The following is a 25,747-nucleotide window of genomic DNA, read 5'->3' as shown; positions in this document are numbered from 1 at the left end:
AATCAAATTGGTGACCTCTTGGTGCATGGGTCCATGCTCAACCAGTGAGCCACACTGGCTGGGCTGTAGCACTTACATTTTTGAAGTTACTAAAGCCTAAACCTGCACTAAGACTTTTGTCCTTGCTTAGAGTCTTTTTCTTCATTTTTGTCTCAGATCAAAAACTGCACAAAGCCTGGCTGGTGTTGCTCACTCATTCATAGGTATAACTTCTTTTTAATTAAAAAAAGAGTGACTTAATTGTTATCAAAGGGGCTAAGCTAATTTTATATCAAAAGACTTCCGAGAGCAAAGTGACCTCTCCTTTTGCACCTTCACTGACAGGCAGTCAGATTCAGACAAATCATCAGGAGAGCCAGGTTTCTAAGATCTACCACTTCGTAGGTGAATTATATGAAGCCAAATGAGCTGTCCTCCATGGAAATAAGTCTAAAAGTATGGGGGCAATGAAGGTAGGCTTTTCAACATGACAGGTCACAGGCCAAGCCTGAATAAAGAACCCAAAGGTCGACCTCTCGCACTGCCCCACGGGAGACGCAGGCTGGGGATTTCAATGTAGATGACTTGTCCACAACTTGGCAGCCACCCAGCCCAGGCAGTTGGCTTAGTGTTTTGACAGCAAGCCATCCATGGGAGCCAAATTTCTATCACAAACTTAATGCTTTATTTTCAAGCCTTGAACCGTATCTTTCCATCCCATTAAGTGTAACAAGTGATTTGGAAAGTCAGAAAAACAGAAAAAAGTATATTGAGTGATTGTTTTGGGGACTTCTCACCATCTGCTAGTTTCTCCCAGAGGTGAAATAATTTGGCCCCGGTCAGCCAAAAAACCTGCTGCCTGACAGAGTCATGAAGGTTTAAGATGATGATGGTACCTTGGACACTGCCAAGTCAGACATGGGTCTCCTCTCCCCAAGACTCATTTAGTCCACTCCCCTTCCAAGTCTCTCACTGGATAAAGTCCCATTTGTTAGAACGGCAGAGGATTCATAAGACTCTGGTTTGGAAACTCTTTGCCCCATTACAGGCACTTAAAAAAAAAAACTGGGGTGTGTACAGGTCAAGTGGGCAATGCTTGCTCTGTGGAGCTCTTTTCTGGTGTCCAACAGACAATTTTCCATCAAAACATTCCCCGGGCATCCCATGACTGCTAATAAAACCTGCGCAGGAACTGCATGTGCTCGCCCAGAGCGTAAACGACTACGACATTCGCAGACGCGCCTCTGCCCCTGCCCTTCCCTTTCCAGGGGAATGCGCCCGTGCTGCTCAGACAGGAACGCAGCCTGGACTCAAGGCTTGGCCACAGCCTACTGAAAAGCCCGGAAGCACAAACCCTGACTGGTCTGAAGACAGAACAGGACATCAGGTGTAGACTGGGCCAAGAGGAAACAGCTTAAAACCGAGGAGGTTGCATGACAAGCAGGGGACAAGTGGCTTCTGAAGTGGTGAAGGCTTTCTCTCTTTTGCCGATGAACTGCCCCTCCTACCTACTCGGGGAATGGGAGAGCTGTCCTTTCCAAGAACACTTAAGACTGCTGACTCCCAGACCTGGAATCGACAGCTCCTCGTGCTAAAATGATCAGAATGTACAAAGAAAACACTGGTCAAAGACTCGGAAACATTTCTCTCTGACAGGGAACTTCAGTGGAAAAAGTCTGAATAGAGATCACGGAATGACATGACCCGAGGAGCTGGGCATGGCAGGCACTGGTCGATGAGAACATCAGGCAACCCCGTGGAAAAAGCTGGACGCAGGTGGCCAGTGACTGGATTAGAGCTGTGGTGCTCAGTGCTGGCCACACACTGGAATCATCTGAGGTGGCTAAAAAGATACTAATCCTGGGTCTATCCCCAGAAGTTCTCATTTATTTGGTCTGGGAAATGGCCTGGGTACTGAATTCCTAAAAGCTCGCCAGCTCTTTCTATTGTGCAGCTAAAATTGAGAGCCATTGATTTTGAGGTGAAGATTCTCAACTGGCTGGCCTTGAGAGTCACTTACTAAAGACTGTCCTTTTATTCCTAGAGAAGGGTAAAAGGAGGCTGGAAAATCGGTCATCCTCACAGCTAAAGGCTCAGGTGAAAAGCCTCTGAGTGTTTTGCTTTGAAGCCAACCAGCTCGTGAGGAGGCAGGAAGCACATGCTGAGGGAAATCAGGGGAAGGAGGGTGGGCCGGCCACCCAGGGCTTTCTGCCAGGCTCACCTGCAGTCTCTCCCACCAGATCTGGCGGATGATCTCGCGTCGCTCAGGGACAAGCTTATACTGGATAACCTCCTCCAGCTCGGACAGCATGTGGCAAGAAACCATGGCCTGACAAAAGCCAATCACATTCCAACTTAATACTGCACGAACCTCCCCAAAGCCAGGATTCATTTCAGTTACTCTTGGTGCAGGGTATCTGCTGAGAACACAGGCATGTGCTCAGCAGCCTGTGAGTACAGCAGCCCACTCTGAAAAGAGAGCTGAGATAAGCTTCTAAAACGCCAACGTGCAGAATCTGACACTCACCCCATATGCGCGACTGTAGCTCTCTCCTGCCATAGCAGTTAATTCAGCATCCAGCAGGTCCCTGGCTTTGTCGATGCACTAGGAGAGAAAAAGGGAACCCCTGGAATTGAGCACTGGAAGCTGAGGGTAGTGATCTCTCTTCAGGTTTCTCAACAAGCTGCAGAAGTTAACTGTCCTACTTAAATTCCAGTAATAAAGAGAAATATTTGCCAAAGACGGGAAGAAACCTCTTCCTATGTCTGAATGACTAGAGAAGAGTAATACTGATTTCTTGGGGAAAAAACAGATATGTATGGCAGCCAAAAGTTTAACATCTAAGATAACACCCAAAATCTTGGGCAACAAGGGAAGGGAAATGTGTGCTTAGAATCACCATGTTCTTGCATCTCAAAAGGACAATTTGGGGGTCTACCCATGTTCAGCTTCTCCTTGCTGGGCATGTTCACGAAAATGGAGTGTGCAAACACTCAAATGGCTCTGGGATGGGGTCATCTCTGGCTGAGAAGCACCCTGCCCTCATGTGACAGTGCCTGACATTGGCAGAAGAATGCCCAAGCCTCTCCATATACAAATGGGGCTTTTGGGTAGGTGACATGGATGGTCCAGGTCTCATTTCTTGTCATATAAATCAAAGCCCCAGGGACGGCCACAGGACTGCAATGGCGGTTTTCTCCATTTCTTCAATTAAAAACCCATCATGCAGAGCTTTCCCTTGTTTGAATGTTTAAGGTTAATTATTATATCCTCAGCCCGTAAGTGCTCAGGTCATTTACCCAAGCACCTCATTCAACAGTCTGGTGCCTGACAGTGGATGTGAATACTTCATTATTTCATTCTGCAAGTCAGCACAGGGTTTTCAAATAAAGCACTGGCTTTCCTGGAAGGTCATCAGGTGTGACACACCTACAAAACCAGAAGCAACCTGTGACTGATTTCTGCTGCAGAGGGGGATGGCTGATGAAACAGAGTTTCTCTACTACAAGGAACATCAAGGCAAGGTGGTAAAAAGGATGCAATAATGAGCCAAGAAGCTAACTCCAAAAGCAATCTAAATGGCCCCTTCCAGAACACATCTGTCCCTCTCAGAAGGAAAGAGCCCTGGCCAGTGTGCTGGCAGTCGTCTTCTTACTGAGCATCATGCTCCCGAACCACCCTAATGAGGTGATGAGCCAGATCCCAGAGCTCAAGTACAGCAGCCTATTTGCACAAGCTCTGTGTGCCTAGGAGCTTACAGGCTACACATAATTACCTGTTTTTTGCCAGAAGGTCTGGGTACACATGTGGTTTTACCTGTTGTGCCAGGGAGAAGAGGTCCTGATGAAGTGCCAGCACGGCTCTGTAAAATGCCCCGTCGTGGGTGTCCCGAGGGATCATACAGGTGTACTCTTCCATGCTGTCCCACTGACCTACATACACACACACACACACAAACACCCCGAGATTGAGAGGAAGCATTTAGGCTGGCCAATTTCCTGGGATAAAGGCAGCATCTCAAACAGGCCTTGTCATTGTTACTTGCACTTAGCTGGGGGTTCAAACAAGACAAACTTAAGCCTGATGTTTCAAAATCCTGCAGAGAACCTGTATACTCTGTGGCGTTGAGCAAGCCAATCTCACAAACAAAGCCACATCCGTCTTCTGAACACAGGACTCCACGCTGCCGCAGGGAGCTCCATAAAAGATGGGAGAAATGGCCCGAGAGCAAAGCTTGCGTGTCAGGAGGGTTTGATGCAGTACCTCATTAACACAGAGCTCTCTCAGGTTTCTCTAGGTGAGATGGAATGGCCTTCTTCCTTACTAGCGAAGTATCTCACAGTTCAATGGTACATGGGAAATTACATCTCCCCTTAACAACGGAAAATGGCCATTATCCAGACAGGGGACAGGATTAGACAGGTAGCTTGCCCGTCTCACTCTGGCAGCACCCTTGCCAGAAGGGGGGAGATAAACAGAAAGGTGGTCTAGGTCATGGCACAGTTGTCTCTGTGTCATGGCCGACTGGGAAAATGGCTGCAGCCAGGAATGCAGCTGGGAATGGCTTCCCATGGTGGGGTGAGCGTGTATCGAATGCCAGGATTTCCAAGACCATCTGCAGAAAAGATATCAGCTTCATTAGCTGCAAACCACAGGGCTGCCAATTTTATAAGGCATTTTCCTGCCTTCCACCCCAGCCCAGCAGCTCATCCATTCTCTATGCCTCTGGGCAAAAGCAAAATAGCAAACAATGACTCCTCAGGAAGTAATTTATTTTTGAAAAATGTTTTGGATCCAGCCCAGAGCTCATGAAAGGAAAGAATATAAGCTCTGTGACTCAAGAAGAATAGAATGTGGGTAGGTTATGTAACCTTCTTCTGGACTCCATGGGTGAACCTTTTCTCCCAGGACATCCTATGGACCCTTTCCCCTCATCAACATCTCTGAAACAGATACTGACAATTCTCTCAGCTGGGGCCTGGTGTCAGAAATCCACATGGTCTGACATCCTGCCTGCAGCCACAGTACCTTATTTTTCAACGTGAGCAGCAGCCTCACTCTGCCCACGTTACTGGGGTGCCTATGAGGGAAGCCTTACCTAGACCCCACGCGGCTGCAGCAGCCATCCGGGCCATCTTGGCTTGGGTCTCATCATTAACCAGAGTCCACTTTTCACAGCACTGCTGGTGGAGCTGCCCCCTGGAGGACAAGAATCGTACAGGTGGGTTAACCCAAATCACCTCTCACCTGCTGCTCTTTAGCCTCTTGGGTTAGCTGGGGGCCAGAGGAGCTGGAAGACAGGGGCTTGCCTTGAACCAGGAGACTTTCAGCTGGGTCACAAGAGAGAGATGTGATTGGGAAGCTGTTTCTATGGCCTGGTACTCATAATTTGTCTGACTGAGTTTATCACAGGGACCAAGTCTAACCCGACACGATGTGAAATGTCCTGAACATCTGGCCCCTTCATAAATATTAAATAACTTCTCTCACGTGCCAATGAACTCCAGCTCTTTCCCTTTGGCAGGCCTACAGAGAAAGCAATCTGAAGAGACACATCTGTACATTCATTTTGGGCTCAAAGCAACAGGGAGAACTGGTTCTTAAAAGAATGATACCAATGGTTGCAGGCTGACATGAAACCCTAATGAAATCAATCCTCACTGAAGGAAGACGGCTCTTCAATGGTCACACCCACCAGAAATGCAGATGCTGCTCATTCCCAGAAGTCTGCAGTTACCACGAGTGTGGCTGAGGACTAGGAGATACTGAGATTGCGAGTGATGCTCAACAGACTCCAGCACTCAAGGAGAGCGATGCCCTCTCAAGAATACAGACATCCTGCCCTGGCCGGTTTGGCTCAGCAGTTGGAGCCTGTGAACCAGAGTCCCAGGTTCGGTGCCCGCAAGGGGCACGTACCAAAAAAAAAAAAAAAAAGAATACAGACATCCTTTTGACAGTTGACATAGCTGCCTTCCCATGTCCACTTCTGAATGAAAGGAAATAAACCTGCTCCTAAGCAAATACGAGCCCCACTTTCATGTGAACTTCCAGACTCAGCTAGGAGACTCCTCAATATTCTCTGCTTTTTCTGCAAGAGATGCTGCAGGATATTTTAATTTGGTATTGGGAGTGAAGGCAAGAGGAAGGTACAAGTTCCAAGTGGCCCAGCTCAGAAGCCTCAGGGGATATGGGTTGCCCTACATAATAAGGTGACATGGGTGGGCGCCAGAGAGAAGCATGCCAAAGTCAGTTAATGCTGAAGGGTCTAGGCTGAGCTCACTGAGAAGCTGACTGGTGACTACGTCCAGACCGTTCAGGCCCACGATCCAGAATTGTGGCATGGCAGTCACGGACTTCACATTTCTCTGGCACATGATCAAGAGAGACAGGGACACAAGCATTCTAACTGAATACACAGCCAAGAGCGAAAAGGAAGAGGCACTGCCCTATCCACTCACTGAGGCTCAGTGACAGAAGTAGGATGAAGCTCGGTGCTGGCTGCCTGCCTTCCAAACCTAGAAGCCTTCCCTACTGGGCCTGCTGGGGCTTATCTTAGAGCAGCAGCTCTCAAATCGGCATGCGTATCAGAATCCCCTGGAGGGCTTACTTAACTAAACTGCTAGCTGCCATGTCTGGAGCTCCTGATTCAGGAGGTCGGCACTGGGGCCTGCGACTGTACATTTCTAACAAGTTTCTAGGTGATGTTGATGCTGTGGTCCAGGGGCCACAGTTTGAGAACCACTGGCTCAGGGCATAGGGACAGCTCCTCTGGGCAGCCTATCTTTGTTGGGGTCCAGCTTGGAGGTAGAAAAGAAAGCTACATGATTTCCAAATGGTTCTTCCAACCCTAAAATTCAATTTTTTTTCAAGTACAAGCGAACGTTTATTTAGAAAGTCACAGAGGTAGAAAAAGTGAGCCAGATGGGCTGCCTGGGCTCAGAACACAAGTTACAGAGGCAAAAGAAGGGCCTTTAGAGCTTAGGAGAGAGAGAGAAAAGGTAATGTGCTTTGAAGGAAGGGGGGGGGCAGAATTTAAACTTTCATAGCTTGTTGCTGCAAGCAATTGAGCAGACCTCTAGTATTTTGTCAGGACCACTCTTTTCTGTGCCATGGGTCTAAGGATCCAGCTTTGCTTTTCATTTAGAGGCAGGGAGCAAGCTCAATATGAAACACCATGAACGGTTACCCCAAGAGACAAGGCAGGGAGGAGTGCAGGAGCAGCATCCTGGGAACCGGCCCTGACAGTGGACACGGACACTGCCTTCAAGCTGAGGCTGTGTCAACAGCTGTCAGAAATCCACGCAGGGAGGTGGCGCTCCTCTCCCACAAACATTTGCTACAAGGAAGAACGCAGAATATACCGAATCCTAACTTTCAAAGGCAGTAGGAGGAGGACAAAATCATATTAATAAAAAATATGAGACCATGTGGGGGGCAAACACTAGGACGTACTTTCTGACACCTCCCACTGCACACTAGCGGGACTAGGTAAAGCCCCACCCTGGGACTCTGACTTTCCCACTGAGTGCAGCTGCAGAAAGTTTGGAAAGTGTTCTTTTATTTGAATACCAAAGTGGTTGGCTGACTCCCAAACAGTCTGTTCTTGAGGACCCAGAGACCATGAAAGGAACAGTGTGGAAAGGGGGTTCACCTACGTTAGCTCTGGCTGCAGCTGTGGCTGTGTGTATTATGGGGGCTGGAGGGTGACTCCTGTGGTTAGGGGTAAGGTCTTAGCTCAGTGGAAGCCCTAGATCATTCCACCTTGGTGAACACCTGCCTCAGGTATGTTCAGGATATATAATCAAAGCAAAAGCAATTTAGAAATTGTACCCTAAATAGAAATGACTGAATAAACCATGTTAGAAACCTACATATAATCAGGAAGAGAATTCTGCTTCTTTCATCTCTTTTAAAAATCTTTTAGTCTGCTGCATTCTTAAATCCCTTGGTCAGCATCACTGGCCACTTATACTTTATAGGTGATTATAAAACTGGAACGAACCCAAAAGATCAGAGGTAAATGGGACCAAGTATTGCAGAGTCAGGAGACCTGGTCACTGCGCTTTTGGGAGACCTCAGGCCACTGTGTCAACTTCTAAGAGTCTGTTTCCAACTGTCACATAGGCAGACTAGACAAAATTGCATCTAGTCTCTTCTCATACATCCGAGCTGCCCCTACTTAATCCGTTCAAGGAAAATAGTCATCTTTAATTTAGAAAAGGTGGGAGGGAAAGGGACCAGGAAAGGTTTCAAAGGAGAAAAAGACAGACCTAGAAAGATGAGGGAGGATTTCAAAAACAAGAAAAAGAGACAGAAGACAAGGTGGACAATTCCAGAAACTAAAAGAATGAATGGCCCTGGCCGGTTTGGCTCAGCGGTTAGAGCGTCGGCCTGCGGTCCAGAGAGACCTGGGTTCGGTTCCCTGAAGGGCATGTACCTCGGTTGCAGTTTGTCCCCGGCCCTGGTTGGTCGTGCGGGTGGCAGCCACTCGATGTGTCCCTTTCACATCGATGTTTCTCTCTCTCTCCCTCCCACTCTATCTGAACAAAAAATGGAAAAGTGTCCTCGGGTGAGGATTAAAAAAAAAAAAAAAAAAGAATGAATGCAGAGGAAAAAAAATGTGTGGAGAAGAGCAATTAGTTTGGTCAGAGCCAGATTATGAGGCAGAGGTCACTGAGAAATGGGCTGAAACCACTGCACAAAAGACTGATCTGAGGCTCTGACATCTACACTAAATCATTTGAGGAATTGATTAGAGTTGAATTTTAAGAATATTTACATTGTTTTTTTAATCTCTCTCTTAATAACATATGGTTGGTTGTATGATAACCAATTTGAAAGTTAAAGAAAATTGTTCTTGAAATAATGTAGCTAATTCCTGTTACCACACTTTCTGTTTGCTTTCAGTCAGTACCATCCAATAGAGGGTCTACAGTGAGGGACCGTTCTGTACCTGCTCTGTTCAATGCGGTAGCCTCTAGCCACACTGGCCAATGAGCACTTGAAATGTGGCTCGTATAACTGAACTATTAATCTTATTTAGTTTAAAAATGGCCCTGGCTGGTTTTGCTCAGTGGTTAGAGCATTGGCCTGTGGACCAAAGAGTCCCAGGTTCAATTCTGGCCAAGGGTATGTACCTTGGTTGCAGTATGCCCCCAGCCCTAGTTGGGGTCATGCGGGTGGCAACCAATCGATGTGTCTTTCTCACATCGAAGTTTTTCTCTCTCTCCCTCCCACTCTGTCTGAAAACAAATGTAAAAATAACCTCGGGTGAGGATTGAAAAAAAAGCCACATCTGGCTAGCGGCCACTACATTGGACAGTGCAGTTCATATACCTGCTGAACACAAAAAAACACACCCAGCTTTAGTTGCACAAATGGATGGAGCATATTTGCTAGGATATGCTTTCTCAATTTACTGAGGTAAATGAATATGGAATGCTAATTATGAAAATAAATAATAACACTTAGCCAATAATGGCTAAATCAGATAAACCAATTTCAAATTAACTTTAGACTATTGTCTGTGTATATATGTGATCCAATGCCTAAGGCTAAATTCATGGACACTGAATTTTACGCACTACATTACAGCATCTTTTATTTGGGAACTATACCTTAATATTAAGAAATTAAAACAGCAATCATTTACCAAAAGAATATCTGTAATTAGGTACAGGAGGGAATATGTATATAGAGAGATCATTCTTTTTAGAAGTCTTACTTTAATTTTTCAATTTATATATATTTCAATATATATATGTGTGTGTATATATATATTCCCCCCCCCCCTTAGGTACAGTGGGATGGAAGGAGGGAGAGAGAAACAATGATGTTACCTTGTTACCTTATATACGACCCCAACTGAGCGGATCGAACTTGCAACGGAGGTACGTGCCCTTGACCGGGAATCGAACCTGCGATTCTGGTCCACGGGCCGATGCTCTAACTGCTGAGCCAAACTGGCTAAGGCTCAATTATATTTTTTAAATGTTCTGAGGTATAAAATTTTTAAACAAATAAAAAATTTCCCACATTAAAGAGACTGAGCCCAGCCAGTGTGGCTCAGTGGGTTGAGCGTCGTCCCATGGACTGAGAGGTCCCAGTTCGATTCCTGGTCAGGGCACATGCCTGGGTTGCGGGCTTGATCCCCAGTAGGGGGCCTGCAGGAGGCAGCCAATCCATGCTTCTCTCTCACATCAATGTTTCTGTCTCTCTCTTCCTTCCTTTCTCTCTAAAAAAAAAAACCCAATAAAAACATTTTAAAAAAGGGGAGACTGAGGTTTCTTGATGCGATGGAATATTATGCAGTCATTAAAAAGATGAGGCAACACCTGTAGGTACTGATATGAAACAGTGGTCTAGACTGGTTCATCGAAAACAACAAGGTGCAAGATGGTGCGTTGAGTACACTGTCACAGTGGATGCCTGCAAGCACACAGGTCTTCCCTGGAAGTCTACACAAGGACCTGGTGTCCGTGCCAGAACGTCTGAGTGGCTGGGGTACAAGAAGACTTGTTTTCAGTTTTGTCATTATTTTTTACTATTGAATTTTGTGCTATGTGCATATTACCTTTTCAAAAAATAAAGCTTTAAAAAAAATGAATAAAAAATGTAGATTAAAAAAAAGAAAAAAAAGGCCTTCCAGGAGAGAGGTTCCACGTGCAGATCCAAATGCAAGGGCACGGCCTGCAGAATTCTGTCCCCGAGATGGCTCCTGGGAGGCCTGGTTCAGGGGAACGTGACCCTCTGGGTCAGCCGGGCCTCTGAGCAGCTCACCTTCATTCTGCTCAAACTGTCATGCCCCCTCACTTCTACATCTAGCACGTCTCCAAATCTTGTCAGCACCACCTCCTAGACATCCTTGGGTCCAGCCCTTCTCCATCCCCACTGCCCTCAGCCACCACCATCTCCCCTTGGATGGCCTCTGAACTGGTCTTGCCATCTCCTCTCTGGCATTCCTCCAATCCACTCTCCAGTTTGCCCCTAAAGGGTTCTTTGAATAAAATTAACCTGTCAGTCATGGCCCTCCACATACCTGGATGGCTGCCCAGTAGCCTTCGGATGAAAGACTCAATCTCCTAAATTGGTCTGTAAGCCACACATGCTATGGTCCCTTGTCTACTTCTCCTGCTTCACCTTTGACCTCTTTCCACAGCACACCTGACCCTCCAGCCATACTGAACTTTCAGAACTTTGAATTTACTGTGCTTGCTACTCCTCACGATACAGGTCCAAGTGGGTATCACTCCCTACTGGAGGCCTTCTAGAACCTCCCGAGCCTGGATCAGGGCCCTTATTTCCCTCAGCTCCCTGGGCTTCCCTGTGTAACTATTCACTCTGCATTACAACAGCCTGGTGTCTGCTCCGTAAGGCCAGGGAAGGCAGGGACTGTGTCTGCCTTGTTCACAGCTGTGTCCTTGGGGCCTGGCACAGACACTGGCAATGAATGAGGGCTCAATAATTACGGGGTGAATGAATGAATGGGGGACCATCCACGTCCAACAGAAAGTCAGATGATCTGCTCATGGGAAGGTTGTGTGGCATTTTAACTATTTAAAACTGAAGTTAAACTATTTAATGACTGGAGTATGGTATCTTGTTTTAACTATTTAAAAAACTGTACTTGAGCCCTGGCCAGTTTGGCTCAGCGGTTAGAGCGTTGGCCTGCGGTCCGGAGAGACCCGGGTTCGGTTCCCGCTAAGGGCATGTACTTCGGTTGCAGTTTGTCCCCGGCCCTGGTTGGTCGTGCGGGTGGCAGCCACTCGATGTGTCCCTTTCACGTCGATGTTTCTCTCTCTCTCTCCCTCCCACTCTATCTGTACAAAAATGGAAAAATATCCTCGGGTGAGGATAAAAAAAAACAAAAAAACAAACAAAAAAAAACTGTACTTGATGCTGGAAAACAGAAAGGAAACCATTTTCCCCCAAAACTCCCCGAGCCAAGACGCAGGCGCGTGTTCTCAATTGAGTATCACTGTTACTTCTACCTGGAGCCCCTTTTCCCTCTCCCCTCTCCTTCACCTGCCTCCTAACCTCGGCCCTTCCTCCAGGGAGAACTGCAGGATCTGCCCACTCCCTCCTGTGGTCTTCCAAAGTCACGTGTCATACCATGGTCACTGTTTGCTCAGGCTCTGAGAGCCATCTGCTATGTGCTCTCTCTCCCACCTCACAGAGGAGGCCTTGATTTCTGTCTCTTTTACACCTGGAGCCTGGCACAGGGCTGGGCACATAGCCAGCATTCAGTAAAGCTTGAAGCACCTAGGAGGGAAGTCACTTGTTCTGTTCCTAACTCACGGGCAAGTGCTAATAAAGAAAAACTAGGAGTTCTTCATCAGTCAGTCAAGGTCAAGGCAGAGGGAGGAGCAGATGCAGACCCCGGAGGAGAACCAAGTCTGTCCTGTCCCAGAGCACAACAGGTTTTTCTTCTTTAAAACGAACCTTCCTATTTAGCACTGAGACAGAACAGAGAGATAAAAAACACCAAAATCATAGATGATTCCTGAGAAAATACCACATGAAACAAAAATGAGAGCCTCAGGAAAGAACTGTGTGGAGAAGCCTTTCAAATTCAAAGCTCAGAGACATGGCAGACATGCCTGGCAGCCCCCCAGCCGCCCCCCTGCTGCAGCTCACCATTCCCCCAAGGCCTCGAGGCAGCGCATGCGGCCCAGCATCAGCTCTGGGTCATCCTTGTTGGTGTCCATTTTCTTATCATAGGCTACAAGGGCATCCTCCCACTCGTGCAGCTTCTCGTACCAGGTGGCCTGGATCTCCTGCCAAGTGGGAAAGGAGGACTGTGGTGAGGCACGGAGAACAAGGCACAGGTGGTCTGTTTTTTCCATTTGATTTGTTGTTAATCCTCACCTGAGGATATTCTTTCCATTGATTATTGGATAGAGTGGAAGGGAGGGAGGGGAAGAGAGAGAAACATCGATGTGAGAGAGACACATCAATCGGTTGCCTCCAGCATGACCCCAACCTGGCCAGGGACTGAACCCACAACCCAGGTACTTGCCCCCGACCAGAAATCAAACCCACAACCCTCCAGTCCAAGGGCGGTGCTCTAACCTCTGGACCAAACAAGGCCAGGACAAGAGGGGCACAGTTTCTAATCCACACTCTTTCCTAAGGTGCTGAGTTGTATGGATGACACTGCCCCTGGTACAGCCTGTCTTGGCTCTGAGAGAAGAGAACTTCAGAATGCCTGGAGGTATGTTTGGTGATGATAGAAATGGTGGTTCCTCGGAACACTGATGGAATGATCCTGGGATAATCTGAGAGTAGATGACAGGTCATGCTCCTCCTCTAATCACTTCCTGCCTAGACACAGAGGTCACCAGAACTTCGGCATGCAAGGATGATAGGACAGGAGAAACCACTTGGGACAGCAGGAAGCCTGGAGCAGAGTTCCTGCAGGGTGCCAAGGCCTTCATCTGCCGGAGTGTTGACGATGGGCCACATGGCAGGGATGGCAGCTGCTTGCCTGATGGGGCCAGAAAGACAGGCCACATCTGAATATTTGCTGGAGGAAAACAGCTCACTTTTTAAAAGCTTCTGAATCTCTGCATCTCTTCATGCATTTTTAAATTTCCAGGAAATAATAATTTAAAATACAATATAATACTACCACTTAAAATTCTTTGGAAAACCTTTCCTCCTTCTCCCAGAGTACCCCCATCCAATGTTCCCTTCTGCTCAGTGCCTGGAAGCTCGACCAGCATCAGGGCCAAGGATGGGTTCCAGTACCGGGCAGATGGCGTGCCACGCTGAGATTCCGCGTCAGCCACGTGAGTCAGAGCTGCTGTAGCCTAGAAGTTGCAGACTGTGGCTCTCTAAATGGTCAGAGGACTGTTTTATGTCTCAGTCTGCCTTCCATCTGCCCTCTACCTCAGTTTGTCTTCTGGGCTTCATCACCAGCTTAGTAAATGACTATTTCTCTACCAGACCAGGGTAGTGGCTCTCCAGGGATTTCTTTAACAACAATATGATTCTGCAGTGAAATCTGTATGATATAATGCAGGGCCCACGTTAGCTTCCCCATTACCCTCTTCTCCTTTCTAAATAAAAACTGGTATTTGAGTACCATACACACTGACAGCAACTCTGCTAAGCTCCCTGAAAGGATCCTTTCTTCGTGAACCTCTGTAAGGAGGTCATTTCCATTTTAGGTCGTTAACTTGTACTTACTTCCCCTGGTTTACTTTCAGCAGAGCCGATCCCCTCTGCAGTTCCTGCACTAATTCTGCTGCCACCACAGCCTTTTCTCCAGTGTCAGTGGACAGTGGGGTTTCCCAAAATGGGCATCTCTGGCTCCGTGGAAGGTAAAACTGCCTAAACTTTTAGAATTTTCCAAGTCTGTTTAGAATATGCCTCAATGTGAAAGAGAAAACTTAGGGTGACTGCAAAGACAGTGTAAAATTAGAAACTCTTTTTAAAAAAATGTTTTTATTGATTTTAGAGAGAGAAGGAGTAAGAGAGAGGGAGAGAAAGATAGCAACATTGATGAGAGAGAAACATCGACTGCCTCCTGTACACCCCCTGCTGAGGTGCGAGCCCCTGACCGGGAATCAAACCAAATGACCTCTTGGTGCGTGCATGGGTCGATGGTCAACCACTGAGCCACACTGGCCGGGCGAATCAGAAACTCTTAAATTAAAAAGTAACACTAGAAAACTTCCCACTCTGCCTTTCTGTTCGGGATGGAAAGGGGCTGATGATGAATGTGTGGCATACACATACGAACAAGCAGAAAGCCGAGGGAGCGGCACATGGAGCAGGTCACGCAGGGGGCAGAGTATCTGAATTGCAATAGGTTGCAGAAACTATGAGCTTTAAGCAATGAATCACACAACATTCTAATGAGATTGCTGTTACATAAATTGCGCTGAGAAAGCGCAGGCTCTGCCAAGAAAAAGCAAACTATTGTCAAGTTTAATATGGTTCAGCTACCTAAATATAACAGAAAATCCACCACGGGTTTAGCTGTAATCCTGAAGCTGATGGCCACCTTTTGAACCTGGAGAAGGAGGGACTTTCATTTAAGATTGGCATTCTGAGCCACTGGGGTGAAAACTACCTGTCGGAAGATCACCTGAATGCCAGATGATTGTGGCATCCTGGTTTCAGTCGGCACTCACTGTGGTCTGGGGCCCAAAGGCTATCAAAGGAGAGGACATCTTTGTCTGGGTGGACTGCACTAAGTGCCCTGTCTGACGACCTCCTTCCCTCTGCAAACAAGGACGGTGGCATGGAGGGATGAGACATAGTCCTTTCTGTTTTGTCATCTGGAGAGATGCTTTCTTAGTCCAGTTACAGATCTGTGCTCAAAATGGCAAAATATTCCCGTAATAGTTTCAGTCCTTGTGTGAGGCAAAAGCCTGGGAAGCAGTAACAATTTAACACTCTGGACTCGTGATTAAGAGCAACCAGAGTAAGTGACCTACACGACTAATAAAAGGTTCCTTATCAAATATATGGACCCAGAACTTCCTGACCTTCCAGGAAGTCAATGCTAAGTTGATTAAGTCGATGCTTTATATATGGTTAGGAAGTTACCAAAGCACCCTCCCAGGACCACGGAGAGTAATGGAAACATTTTAATATTGGTAGGGCAAAGATGGCAGGAGAGAAGAAGCTATGTAAGCAATAATGAAATGGAGCACTCACTCAATATCGGGTATAAGTTACAGTATATTTTTTCTGGAGCACTGGCCATGGTTTCTTCTGATGTACTGAGTGTTAACTGTGGGCCAGGGGCAACGCCAGCTGCCACAGAAGTCACAAAGGTAACTGAGGTCAGGGCTAAACACCTGGGCTCTGATGCCAGACTGTCCAGGCTCAAGTCCTGGCTCTGCCACCTACTCCCTCTCTCCTGTCAGGACCATGGTCGCATCTGTAAAACGGGATAACAACAGTCCCTACTGGAAGGGTTGTTGTGAGGACTGAATAAAGGAAGTATACAAAGCACTTAGCAAAGGGCTAAGCACATGCTAAATACCAGCTATTACTGTTTACAGACTCTATCTTCGGGATCTGTGTTCGCTTTGAATAGAGTCCATATAGCCACTGTCTCCTTCATCCTTAAGATACAGGTAAGTCGCATCGGACTGTTACCAATCAGGAGAAAGAAACAGAAAAGGAAAGTAACTTCCTTAAGGTTGTGGCCTCCCGAGCCAGGCTGCTACCTCTTGCTTTTCTTAAAAAACGAACACTTACCAGCTCTCCGAAGTGTTTCATGGCATATTCTAACACCCCGGCAGCTGCCTCCGGCTGCTGTAGCTTATTATTAATGCTGGGAAAACAAAAAGAAGATGTGGTTACACTCAACAAGTCAGAGTGTGGGAGGTGTAGGGTCATCTGTGGGCAGGTGGCTCACCAGCACATTGGGGACAATGTCTTGCAGACGCAGAGAATCAATTATCCGTTACCACTCAGAAAGCTCAGTGTGAGTTATTTTATCTTGATCCCATACTCCTCATTGTGAGGGGGCATAGCTGGTGGACAGGAAGCCGTGCCTGCTCTGCGCCCCTCCTCCAGCCGGCACAGACTGCTTTCCTCAGACATTGCAGGTCAGGTGGCACATGGTTTTTTTAAGTTTTTTTTTTTCTTTATTGATTTTAGAGAGAGAGGAAGGGAGAGGGAGAGAGAGCCAGAAACATCGATGAGAGAGAACATCGATTGCCGCCCCACTGGGGATCAGGCCCACAACCTGGGCATGTGTCCTGACTGGGAATCAAACTGGCGACCTCTTGGTGCATGGGTCGACTCTCAACCACTGAGCCATACTGGCCAGGCACATGTCTGTCTTTTTTTAAATTTTATTTTTATCTTCAGCTGAGGATGTTTTTCCATTTTTGTTCAGTTAGAGTGAGAGGAAGAGAGAGAGAAACATCGACGTGAAAGGGACACATCAAGTGGCTGCCTCTCGCACGACCCCAACTAGGGCCGGGGACAAACTGCAACCAAGTTACGTGCCCTTAGTGGGAACCAAACCAGGGTCTCCCTGAACCACGGGCTGATGCTCTCACTGCTGAGCCAAACCGACCAGGGCCACATGTCTGTCCTTTAAAAACTAGCAACTCTGGATCCAAAACTGTCCCTGTTGTATAGCAGAACCAGATGAGACACCTTTGAACTTTGAACTCTTACTTCCTCTCCCCAGCTGCCTTCAGTAATAAGAAAAACCAAAATAAATAAAAATTACTGGGCTCTGTGGGCAACACAGAAATGGCAGGGAGGCTGGGTCACCCACATCAATGACAGCGAACCTGGGGACTGTGGCTGTGCAGCCGCCTTGCCTGCTCCCCTGACAGAGCCCATCTCCTCTGAGTTCAGGTGCCACCTCCGCCCCTCTTCAAGGACCACCGCCCACCTCTGCAGCAGGCGGCAAAGGGACCACACCCAGTACTTGCCCAGTCTCTGGTGGAGGGGTGCCTTTCACTAACAATACCCTACTTTGCTGATGTCATCTGCAGGCAGCATTTGGCCAAAAGGGACTGGAAGACTGTAACTGTGTTGGGGCAACTAGCAGTGATGCTGAAGGCCTGGTGCCTGGAGTCAGTCCATAAGAGAGGCTGAAAACAGTCCTGAGAGCCGAGCGCACACCACTTCGACCTTGTTCCAGCAGTAACCCGTGCAGGAGGGTGAACAGCAGCTAACACAACACAAACCTAAGCCTGAGTTATGGAAGGAGGCTAGGAGGGAGGGCACAGGCTTGAGCAAGTCGAAGGACAGGACTGTATCTGTTCACAGGTAGGGAGCACAGTGGGACAGACCAACGTGGGAGTCTAGACAGGTTTAACAAGCTGGAATCCAGTTCACTGCCCTGAGTGCAAACTATTTGCCTAGAATTCATTTTTAAGTGGTTTTGGGAAATTCCAGGCTTTCAGTTCAATGTGGTAATATGGCAAGAGATTGCTGTTATAAATATTATTTTTAAAAATTCAAATACCATCACATTTCTTCCAATAAAACCAAGAGGGAACTGCCCAGAAATCTGATGAGCTACAGCAGCTAACATTTGTGAAAGTAATAACCTAATGCCTCGTATTTACAAAGCGCATTTCAAATAATCTTTCCAACCTATCACTCCCTTGACCTCATACATCCCTAAGAAAATGGGAAGGGAAAGGTATTTTCAGTCCTTTTACTTCAGAGGGGACTACCGCCCATGAGGGTAGTGATTCTTCCCAAGGCCACACTGACTGGGGACAGTGCCCCTATGACTGAAGCAATCTCGTGTCTCTTCTTTGCTAAGGTGAGGTAGAGTGATGCAGCTTTGGACTGGGAGTCAGAAGACTTGGAGTTGCATTTCTGGAAGTCCAATTCTGCTACTTACAAACTACGTGATCATAACCAAGTCATCAATTTTGAATTTCAAATTTCTCATCTATAAAATGGGACTCATACTACCTCCTCCTTCACAGGGTTCAGGGAATTAAATGAAATAATGGATAAGAAGTTGTTAAACAGGTCCTTATATATGCTTCTTCCTTCAACAGTTATGTGTTTGTTTATAGAAAAAAACCATACATCTCAGGTTGAGACTGGAGCGAGCACCAGCTGACCATCAAGTTCAAAACCCATCCTGAACAGGACTGTTTGAATCGGGTGTCCAAGCTCTAGGCACCAGGCTCTGTAACCAGAGGCCAAAGTCACCGTACAGATGTCCCTCTCTTTTCTTTTTTTCTTTTTCTGTTAATCCTCACCAGGGGATATTTTTCCATTGACTTTTTAGATAGAGTGGAAGGGAGGGTGAGAAGGAGAGAGAGAGAAACATCAATGTGAGAGAGACACAACTGGTTGCCTCCTGCATGATCATGACTGGGACCGGGGATCGAACCTACAACCCAGGTACGTGCCCTTGACCAACGCTCTAACCACCGAGCCAAACTGGCCAGGGCACAGATGTCCCTCTCTTTTATTTATAGGAGTAGACAGGCAGCCTTATGTGGGATCTACCGGGCAGGCCCACGGGTACTCTGTGTAGGTTCTAAGCAAAGCAGTGAGCCAGAATGTCTTCCATAAGTTCTCTGCTGTAGGATTCAAAATGTTTTATGTATTTATTTATTTTAGCCCTCACCCGTGGACATTTTTGCATTTATCTTCAGATAGAGCGGGAAGGAGAGAGGGAGGAAGAGAGAGAAACATCAACGTGAGAGAGACACGTCGAGTGGTCGCCACCCACATGACCTCAACTGGGGCCGGGGACAAACTGCAACTTGAGGTACGTGCCCTTAGTGGGAACCGAACCCGGGACTCTCTGGTCCACGGGCTAACACTCTAACAGCTGAGCCAAACTGGCCAGGGTGGATTCAGAATGTTTGAACATCACAGTTTCCTTCAGGAAGCCCAACAGAGGTTTTCTAAGCTGGGAGTGAAGAGCCATGCCCAAAGGGATGAACTCCACCACACGTCCACTGTGAAGCAGTCTCCCATTCCTCCTGGCCCCGAGTCAGGCTCTCAACTCTGTTGCTCACTCACATGCGCCTGGGTGAACTGATAATATTACTGTGTATAGATTTGTGATTATCTAGTTTCTTGAACCCAAGTAAAGATTTTGGAAGCATAAAAAGACAGGGAAACCACCCCTCCCGCCCCCCCGCCGCCAGCTATCTATTATACTAGAGTCAAATATGTAACTTGTCATATATAAACATATACAATGACACATTCTATATATTACTTATAGTCCTAATGTAGACTATTGGGATGGCCCTGGTAGGAACATAAACTTTTGAATAAGAAGATTGTGTCCCCTGCCTGAACCAAATGAACTCTAAGAATTAAGAAAGGAGATTGTGCACACCCACTTTCGACTGTTCAGAGGAGAGATTTTAAGTTAGCCAGCTGCTACCACCCTCTTCATCTTTCCTCCTCATTTATGTATTACGTTCCCATAGGACTTTCTCTATCCTTTGCACTCATAGGCTGCTGTTGAATGCACATGCAGATGTGGAGGTTCTGGAAAGGCAGGTGAACAAAACTCTTGGTGCTCAAGAGTCTGTCATCTTGTTTGGACCTTAACATCTCCCCTTCCTCCATGACTTCTGGCACTCTACCATGGGAAACAGTGTATTGTAACAACAACAAACACCTGTATTTACTGAGCGCTCACTGTGCTAAATGCTTGCATGCGCTATCTCAACCCTATGAAGCAGACACTATTATTTGTATTCCCATTTTAATAAGAAGAAACTGTGGCCTAGTAGGTCACAGGCTATTGGATGCTATCCTCCCCCTTGAAAACGGCACCATTTGAAAGGATCTTAAATAACTGAGAGTCCACCATAAGCTCTGCAATAGGAGGGGGTGTCTTAGTTTTCTCCGCTCGGCACCAGGGGGCACCCAGTAAACAACTGTAAGATGAGTGAATGACAGCACTGGATGGGATGTTTCGATTAGCTAACTCTCTCGAACTGGCCAGTCAGGAGAAAGGAATCCTACTGTACCTTCCTCTTAACATCCTCACTGATAATGTGGCTAACACTCCCCTCTGACCCCTAAGCTCCCATTCCCTATTTTTTTATTTCCTATCAGAAGGTACTAATACACCTTACAGTCTCCCAACACAACAGTCAGCCATGCCGCCACAGTGGCTCTTCCGAGGCAGCTGTCCACGGCCGCCAGGCTTACAGACAGCCCAGACTGCAGTGTGTGATAAATGAGCCTCTATGGAAACTGAGCAGTTCCTAGCTACTCAGTCCCCAGTCTCCTGCCTACTTGGGTGATACAAGCCTGTCCTTTGAAACAGTCCCCTGTTAAACTAAGATGTGGTTTTATGAGACTGGAGGGAAAGACTGTATGATGTTTGGCTCGTGGGGGGAAAAATCACCTTTGCTCAAAAGCCCCCTTAATGAGAAACTGCCGTTTTACGGGGCAGCTGGGAGTTTTCTATAGCCCGCTCTATAAATGCTCCCTTGTGTGCCCCTCAGCTTTTCCGTTAATGCTGGAACCTCACAAAGGGCAAACTGTTCAAAGCCCTGTCTGACAGAAGAGGAGCACTAATGACACAAAACAGACCCCACTGATGCTGGTTCGGGTGAAAAAGTCTGACAACAAACAAGCTCAGCCACATGCCCATACTGCCAACAACAGTGTGCAGTAATGACAGGTCGACCAGATCTCCCATCTCCCCTCGCCACGCACTGAGGCCAGAAGGAAAAGAGGACTGCGTCGCAAGAACTTGCTGCTGGACACTAATTCCCATTGCTGTCTGAACTACTCCACACTCCAGTGACAACATCCAGTTGAGATCTCATACAGATGTGAAATCTACAGAGCAAACAGAAAGCGCCTGTCCACATATTAAAACCCAGAGCCCACAAAGGAACCTGGTGTTAGAAAGAATGAAGGGAGATAGGCAGGAGGACCCAGTGAATTAGAAAATCAAAAGGGGAAGAGGCATTCATACAGACATTTGTATTCTCATTCGTTCCCCTCCTGAGTAAATTTTTATTAAAGAAGCTAAGTTGGCCCTGGCCAGTTTGGCTCAGCAATTGGAGCGTCGGTCCGCAGACCAATGAGACCCGGGTTTGATTCCGATCAAGGGCACATACTTCGGTTGCAGTTCATCCCTGGCCCTGGTTGGGGTCGTGTGGGAGGCAGTCCGTTGATGTCTCTCTCTTGCATCGATGTTTCTCTCTCTCTCTCCTCCTCCCTCCTAATCTGTCTAAAGATGAATGGAAAAATGTCCTTGGGTGAGAATAAAAATGAAGCAGTAGCTGAGTTGAAGAAACTGAGAAAATTCTTGGCAATGGAGAAAAGACTTTCTAGAGTTGAGCAGAATTAACAAGTACAGATAAGAAGCTGTCCCATTGCTTCTCTTCCAAACAGATTCCACCAAGTGTCTTTTCTCCTTCATTTCCTTTTAAAAACCTGCTTCCAGAAGTAGGGAAAGTGTAAGCTGAGTAGCAACTCCGGCTGGAACTCCTCGTTGCCTTAGCAGGTTCCCTGTCAAGAGCAATGGCTGAGGAGCTGGTGCTGGGAGCAGGGGCTGTTTACTTCTCTGTGACTCTCCCTCCTGAGTTCTTCCTTAGTGCCTTTCATGGACAAGTGGTGACCAGTTGCAATGAGGATGAGACTGACAGAAAGGGTCTGTCATTAACTGCTCAAGGTCTTAAAGCTGACCCACAGCAAAGCCATAAGTGGGTCTCCAGCTTGGCATCCAAATGCCAAACAAGAGTTCTTGTTTCCCGAGCATTTTCTGAGTCACTGCTCCACAGGCTCTGGACTGATGCCAAAGCCGAAGTGACCTGGCCTGGTGATTCCTCTTTGTAGGGCTCACTTGGCTATCGACCTCAACTCTTAGCCTTGGCAGCCTCCAGTTATTAAGAGCAGACTGACGCAGGATTATTCACACGAAGGCCGAGCCTGTTGAAAAGCCAGTCGGCTGGGAGCCTCTGCAGTCTCATGTGGGGACTACTCAGGCTTTCCCAGTGCTCTCGTTAGGGACTGATGACAACGCTGTGCCCATGCTTCCCAAGCGCTCTGGGCCTCTCTCCTGCCTGTTTCTGGTGCAGACCAAAGCCTGTGTTTGATGTGGTGCCCTCAAGTAAGAATGCTCCGAATTCCCTTGGTGCTAGGCTGGCGACACATGCAATTCAGCTGACAGGGACTGCGGCAGGTCTGGCCGAGGAGCTTCTGACCAGCCAAGATGAGGGCAAGTCCTTAGCACTGTATCCAACAGTCTGTACTTTTTGTTTAGGGTGGTGCTGCTTCAGATCATCCTGTCACTCCTCCCAGCACCAAAACAGCTCTGTGCCCAACGTACAATGAAAAACAACACAGCTGGGTGCCCGTACAGAGCCAGGAAGACTTGGGGCTGGCTAGGCCCTGGGTGTCTTCACCAGGCAGTTACACTGGGACTCTGGGAACAGCAGAATGGACTGGGGAACTCCAACATGTGATTATCTCTTCCTGAACAGGGTCATTTAAAGGCAAAAGGACAGCAATGAAGATGGAAGGCGGTGTGGGAACATCTGAAATATGACACAGAGAAAGGTTGTGAGGAGCAATTTAAGTGCAGGAAGTAGGGGAAGTGAGGGAGACGGGCAGGCCTCAGTTACCCACTTAAAGCCAGTGTTAGGTGATGAAAAGAGCACCTCTGGTCTGGCATGATCAAGCTTTTCTTTCTCGCTTCAGGAACTTAGGAGAACTTTACTCCTTTTCTACACGTTGAGAAAGAGGCTGGCTTTGCTGGAAGGTTTCAAAGCTCAGACATCCGATGTCCTTGGAGCTCTCAGGGATCTAAGACACCAAGACAAAAAAGATTTGGTGCAAGAGAGGTGGTCCAGCCTGGACAATCAAAATGGGTTCCAGACGTCTCAGCGCGTAGTGGCCTAAAGGTAAAGAGCTCTTCCTTTTGTCTTCACCTCGTCCCTTGTCCAGTCACGGTTTAAATGGTAAGTCTGTCACAATGCCTAGGACATGCTAAATCCGTATGTGAGAAAATGGAGGCCTTTAAGAACAAAAAAGACAGAATGATAATAGCTGTGTAGATTAGGGGAAGGCAAGACAAAAAAATCCTGTCTTTTCAAGACCGGTTAGGGGCAGGTATATCTTTTTTTCAATTAAGAAAAATTTGGGAGAGTGAAGTTCACCATAATATAATTATAATCACCTTTCCAAAATACTATTTTACCAATGTATAGTCTACCTAAATAAATACATATGTTATACATTATGGTAACCAGAGCATTCTTATAATTCTGTATTCTGATTTTTCACAGAACACAGGCATTTCATACTTTATCCAGAGCCTTCATGATTACTTTTAACGGCTGCATACTAATCTCACCCTGCTGAGAGATCCCGAGCATATAACCAGTCTCGCGGGCACAGTCCCAACCTCTCAGCTGGTTGGGAGCAGCAGTTGTGAGATGACCAGGCCCCCAGAGCTGCTTGCTGGCTCACGCTCAGCACTCTCCATGCTCACTGTGCTACGTCCTGGAGAAGTCTGCAAGGTCGGCACCGGGGATCAGTGCCCATCCCCTGAGGATGAGCTCAGTGCTCAGCGATAAGCCAGGCAGGCCGTCCTGTTTTACACGTCACCTCAGGGCACTTCCTGGATGGACGTGCCCTAGCACAACCCAGCATAAGGCACTGAGGGGCCACACAGCCCCAAAGTGTCAAAGCACACGATTTGTGCAACCCAGGGGCCTGTCAGGTGTGCTGTAAAAATGATGAATGGCTGTCACATCTCCACGGCCCTGGCTGATTTAGGGAGCTATTGGCAGGCACATCACTCCCAGCATGTCAGCCAGTTAATTACTTCCAACTTTATCTTTCTTGTCAACACGTCTTGACAAATTGGCCATTATCTTTTTATTCTACAACAATGAGCACAGCTCCTTTTTCTGGTGATGCCTGGAGGTTTTTCTCCTCCTTGCCGCTTCTTCATATCTAGAGCGAAATGAAGAGCTCAGAGATGATCAGAAAGAAGCTGCTGGGAAAAGGAAGGCGAAAAGGAACAAAAGGGAGAAGGCTGACAGACCGAATCCAAAGCTAGTTTTCAACTGCCTTGACTCAAAGCAGAGTTTAAATTTTGGGTAAAATCCTGATTTTTTGGCTCTCAATGTCCAAGAGCTCTGACTCAGTATTATGTGGATGAAGTTGGGAAACAAAAATGAAATGAGCTGGCATCTTAGTGACCTGGCACTTCAAACTCTCCACACTTAACTGTCTAAGCAGATGTGAGCTGGCCTTTTCACTCCATTAAGGACTTAGGCTGCACTGTAGAAACAATGATGCCATTTTAGGATCAGGGAAAAGAAAAAAATGTGCCTACCTCCTTGGTAAGGAAAAGCTGACAGAAGACGACCAGGGCACACTGTAACTGGAATGCCAACATTCCGAGCCAATGAGATGTCCAAAAGAATTTGGGGAGACCAATATGTCACCACTGATAGATTTCTTTGTCACCAGACTGTCACAGGGCACTGTGAGGCAGAACCCAGTACCTACTATATTTCATCAGTTCTAAGACATACTTTTCCACCCTTTTAACATCTCTGCAATCATGATACCACACACAATTCAAGGTTTCAGAGTACTGTGATACCATTTAGTTGCCAGCAGTTTGTCCCCACCCCCTCAGTGGTACAAAAATTCAGAAGCAGCATCTCTAAGTCACCACGAGTGTCCCACTGAGCCTCAAGGCGTTCCTGAGGAAGCCAGGTGCAGTGGGAGCACAGAGGCTTACCCCTGAACTACAGCAAGCTCCGCCCCTTAGAAGGCCTGGGGCTGCAATCAAAGATCCATCTGGTCGACCTGAAGAGAAACCCTAGGACCATTCCCTTTGTACAGCTCCTCATGGAGGACCAGTTTCCTGACTGAAGAGAGCTTTCCTTGGGGTTTGTAAGATGCTCTACAAAGGCAAGGTATTATACAGCGAACCTGCTGGAAGTCTTCAGAACAGCCAGAAATACATTTACGCTCTGCTGGTGACAGGTGAGAGACCCGACCGCTGGGGAATGACTGGCTGAGAAAGGGCATTAGAGAAAAAGATGGGGCTAGAAAGAGAGATGCAACCTGTGCTCATGCTCTGGTCCACGAGGGGTACAGATTCCTAGAGGCACAATGGCACTTGTCAAGTCAGCATGAGCCCAGCGGTTTGGAATGTGTTTTCACCGAGAAGTGAGGAGCTTTGAGCAAATCCTTATTCTTTCTGGACACAGTGTTTTTTCTTTCAACAGAGGTGTGGGGGGAAAACGGGACTGTGTACCTTTTCTGGAAGCCAGGAAACTGTAAAAGCAGGATGCCCAC

At 47.2% G+C, this 25,747-nt stretch overlaps 1 protein-coding gene across 3 annotated transcripts in view; it reads right to left on the bottom strand.

Moving 5' to 3' along the window:
* Window positions 1–25,747, bottom strand: part of MTOR (mechanistic target of rapamycin kinase) — a 123,065-nt gene that overhangs the window by 30,147 nt on the left and 67,171 nt on the right. For all 3 annotated transcript variants that reach the window (XM_036257223.1, XM_036257226.1, XM_036257225.1), the window contains 6 exons: window positions 16,199–16,274; window positions 12,617–12,756; window positions 5,079–5,179; window positions 3,797–3,912; window positions 2,507–2,584; window positions 2,201–2,308 (listed from right to left, as the gene is read on the bottom strand). In XM_036257223.1, coding sequence (XP_036113116.1) covers window positions 2,201–2,308; window positions 2,507–2,584; window positions 3,797–3,912; window positions 5,079–5,179; window positions 12,617–12,756; window positions 16,199–16,274 — 619 coding nt within the window. The remainder of the gene's footprint in view (window positions 1–2,200; window positions 2,309–2,506; window positions 2,585–3,796; window positions 3,913–5,078; window positions 5,180–12,616; window positions 12,757–16,198; window positions 16,275–25,747) is intronic.

The sequence above is a fragment of the Molossus molossus genome, unplaced genomic scaffold, assembly GCF_014108415.1.
Source record: "Molossus molossus isolate mMolMol1 unplaced genomic scaffold, mMolMol1.p scaffold_m16_p_12, whole genome shotgun sequence".
Taxonomy (NCBI): domain Eukaryota; kingdom Metazoa; phylum Chordata; class Mammalia; order Chiroptera; family Molossidae; genus Molossus; species Molossus molossus.
The sequence above is the reverse complement of the archived record's forward strand: the minus strand, read 5'-3'. Positions and strand labels throughout refer to the sequence as shown.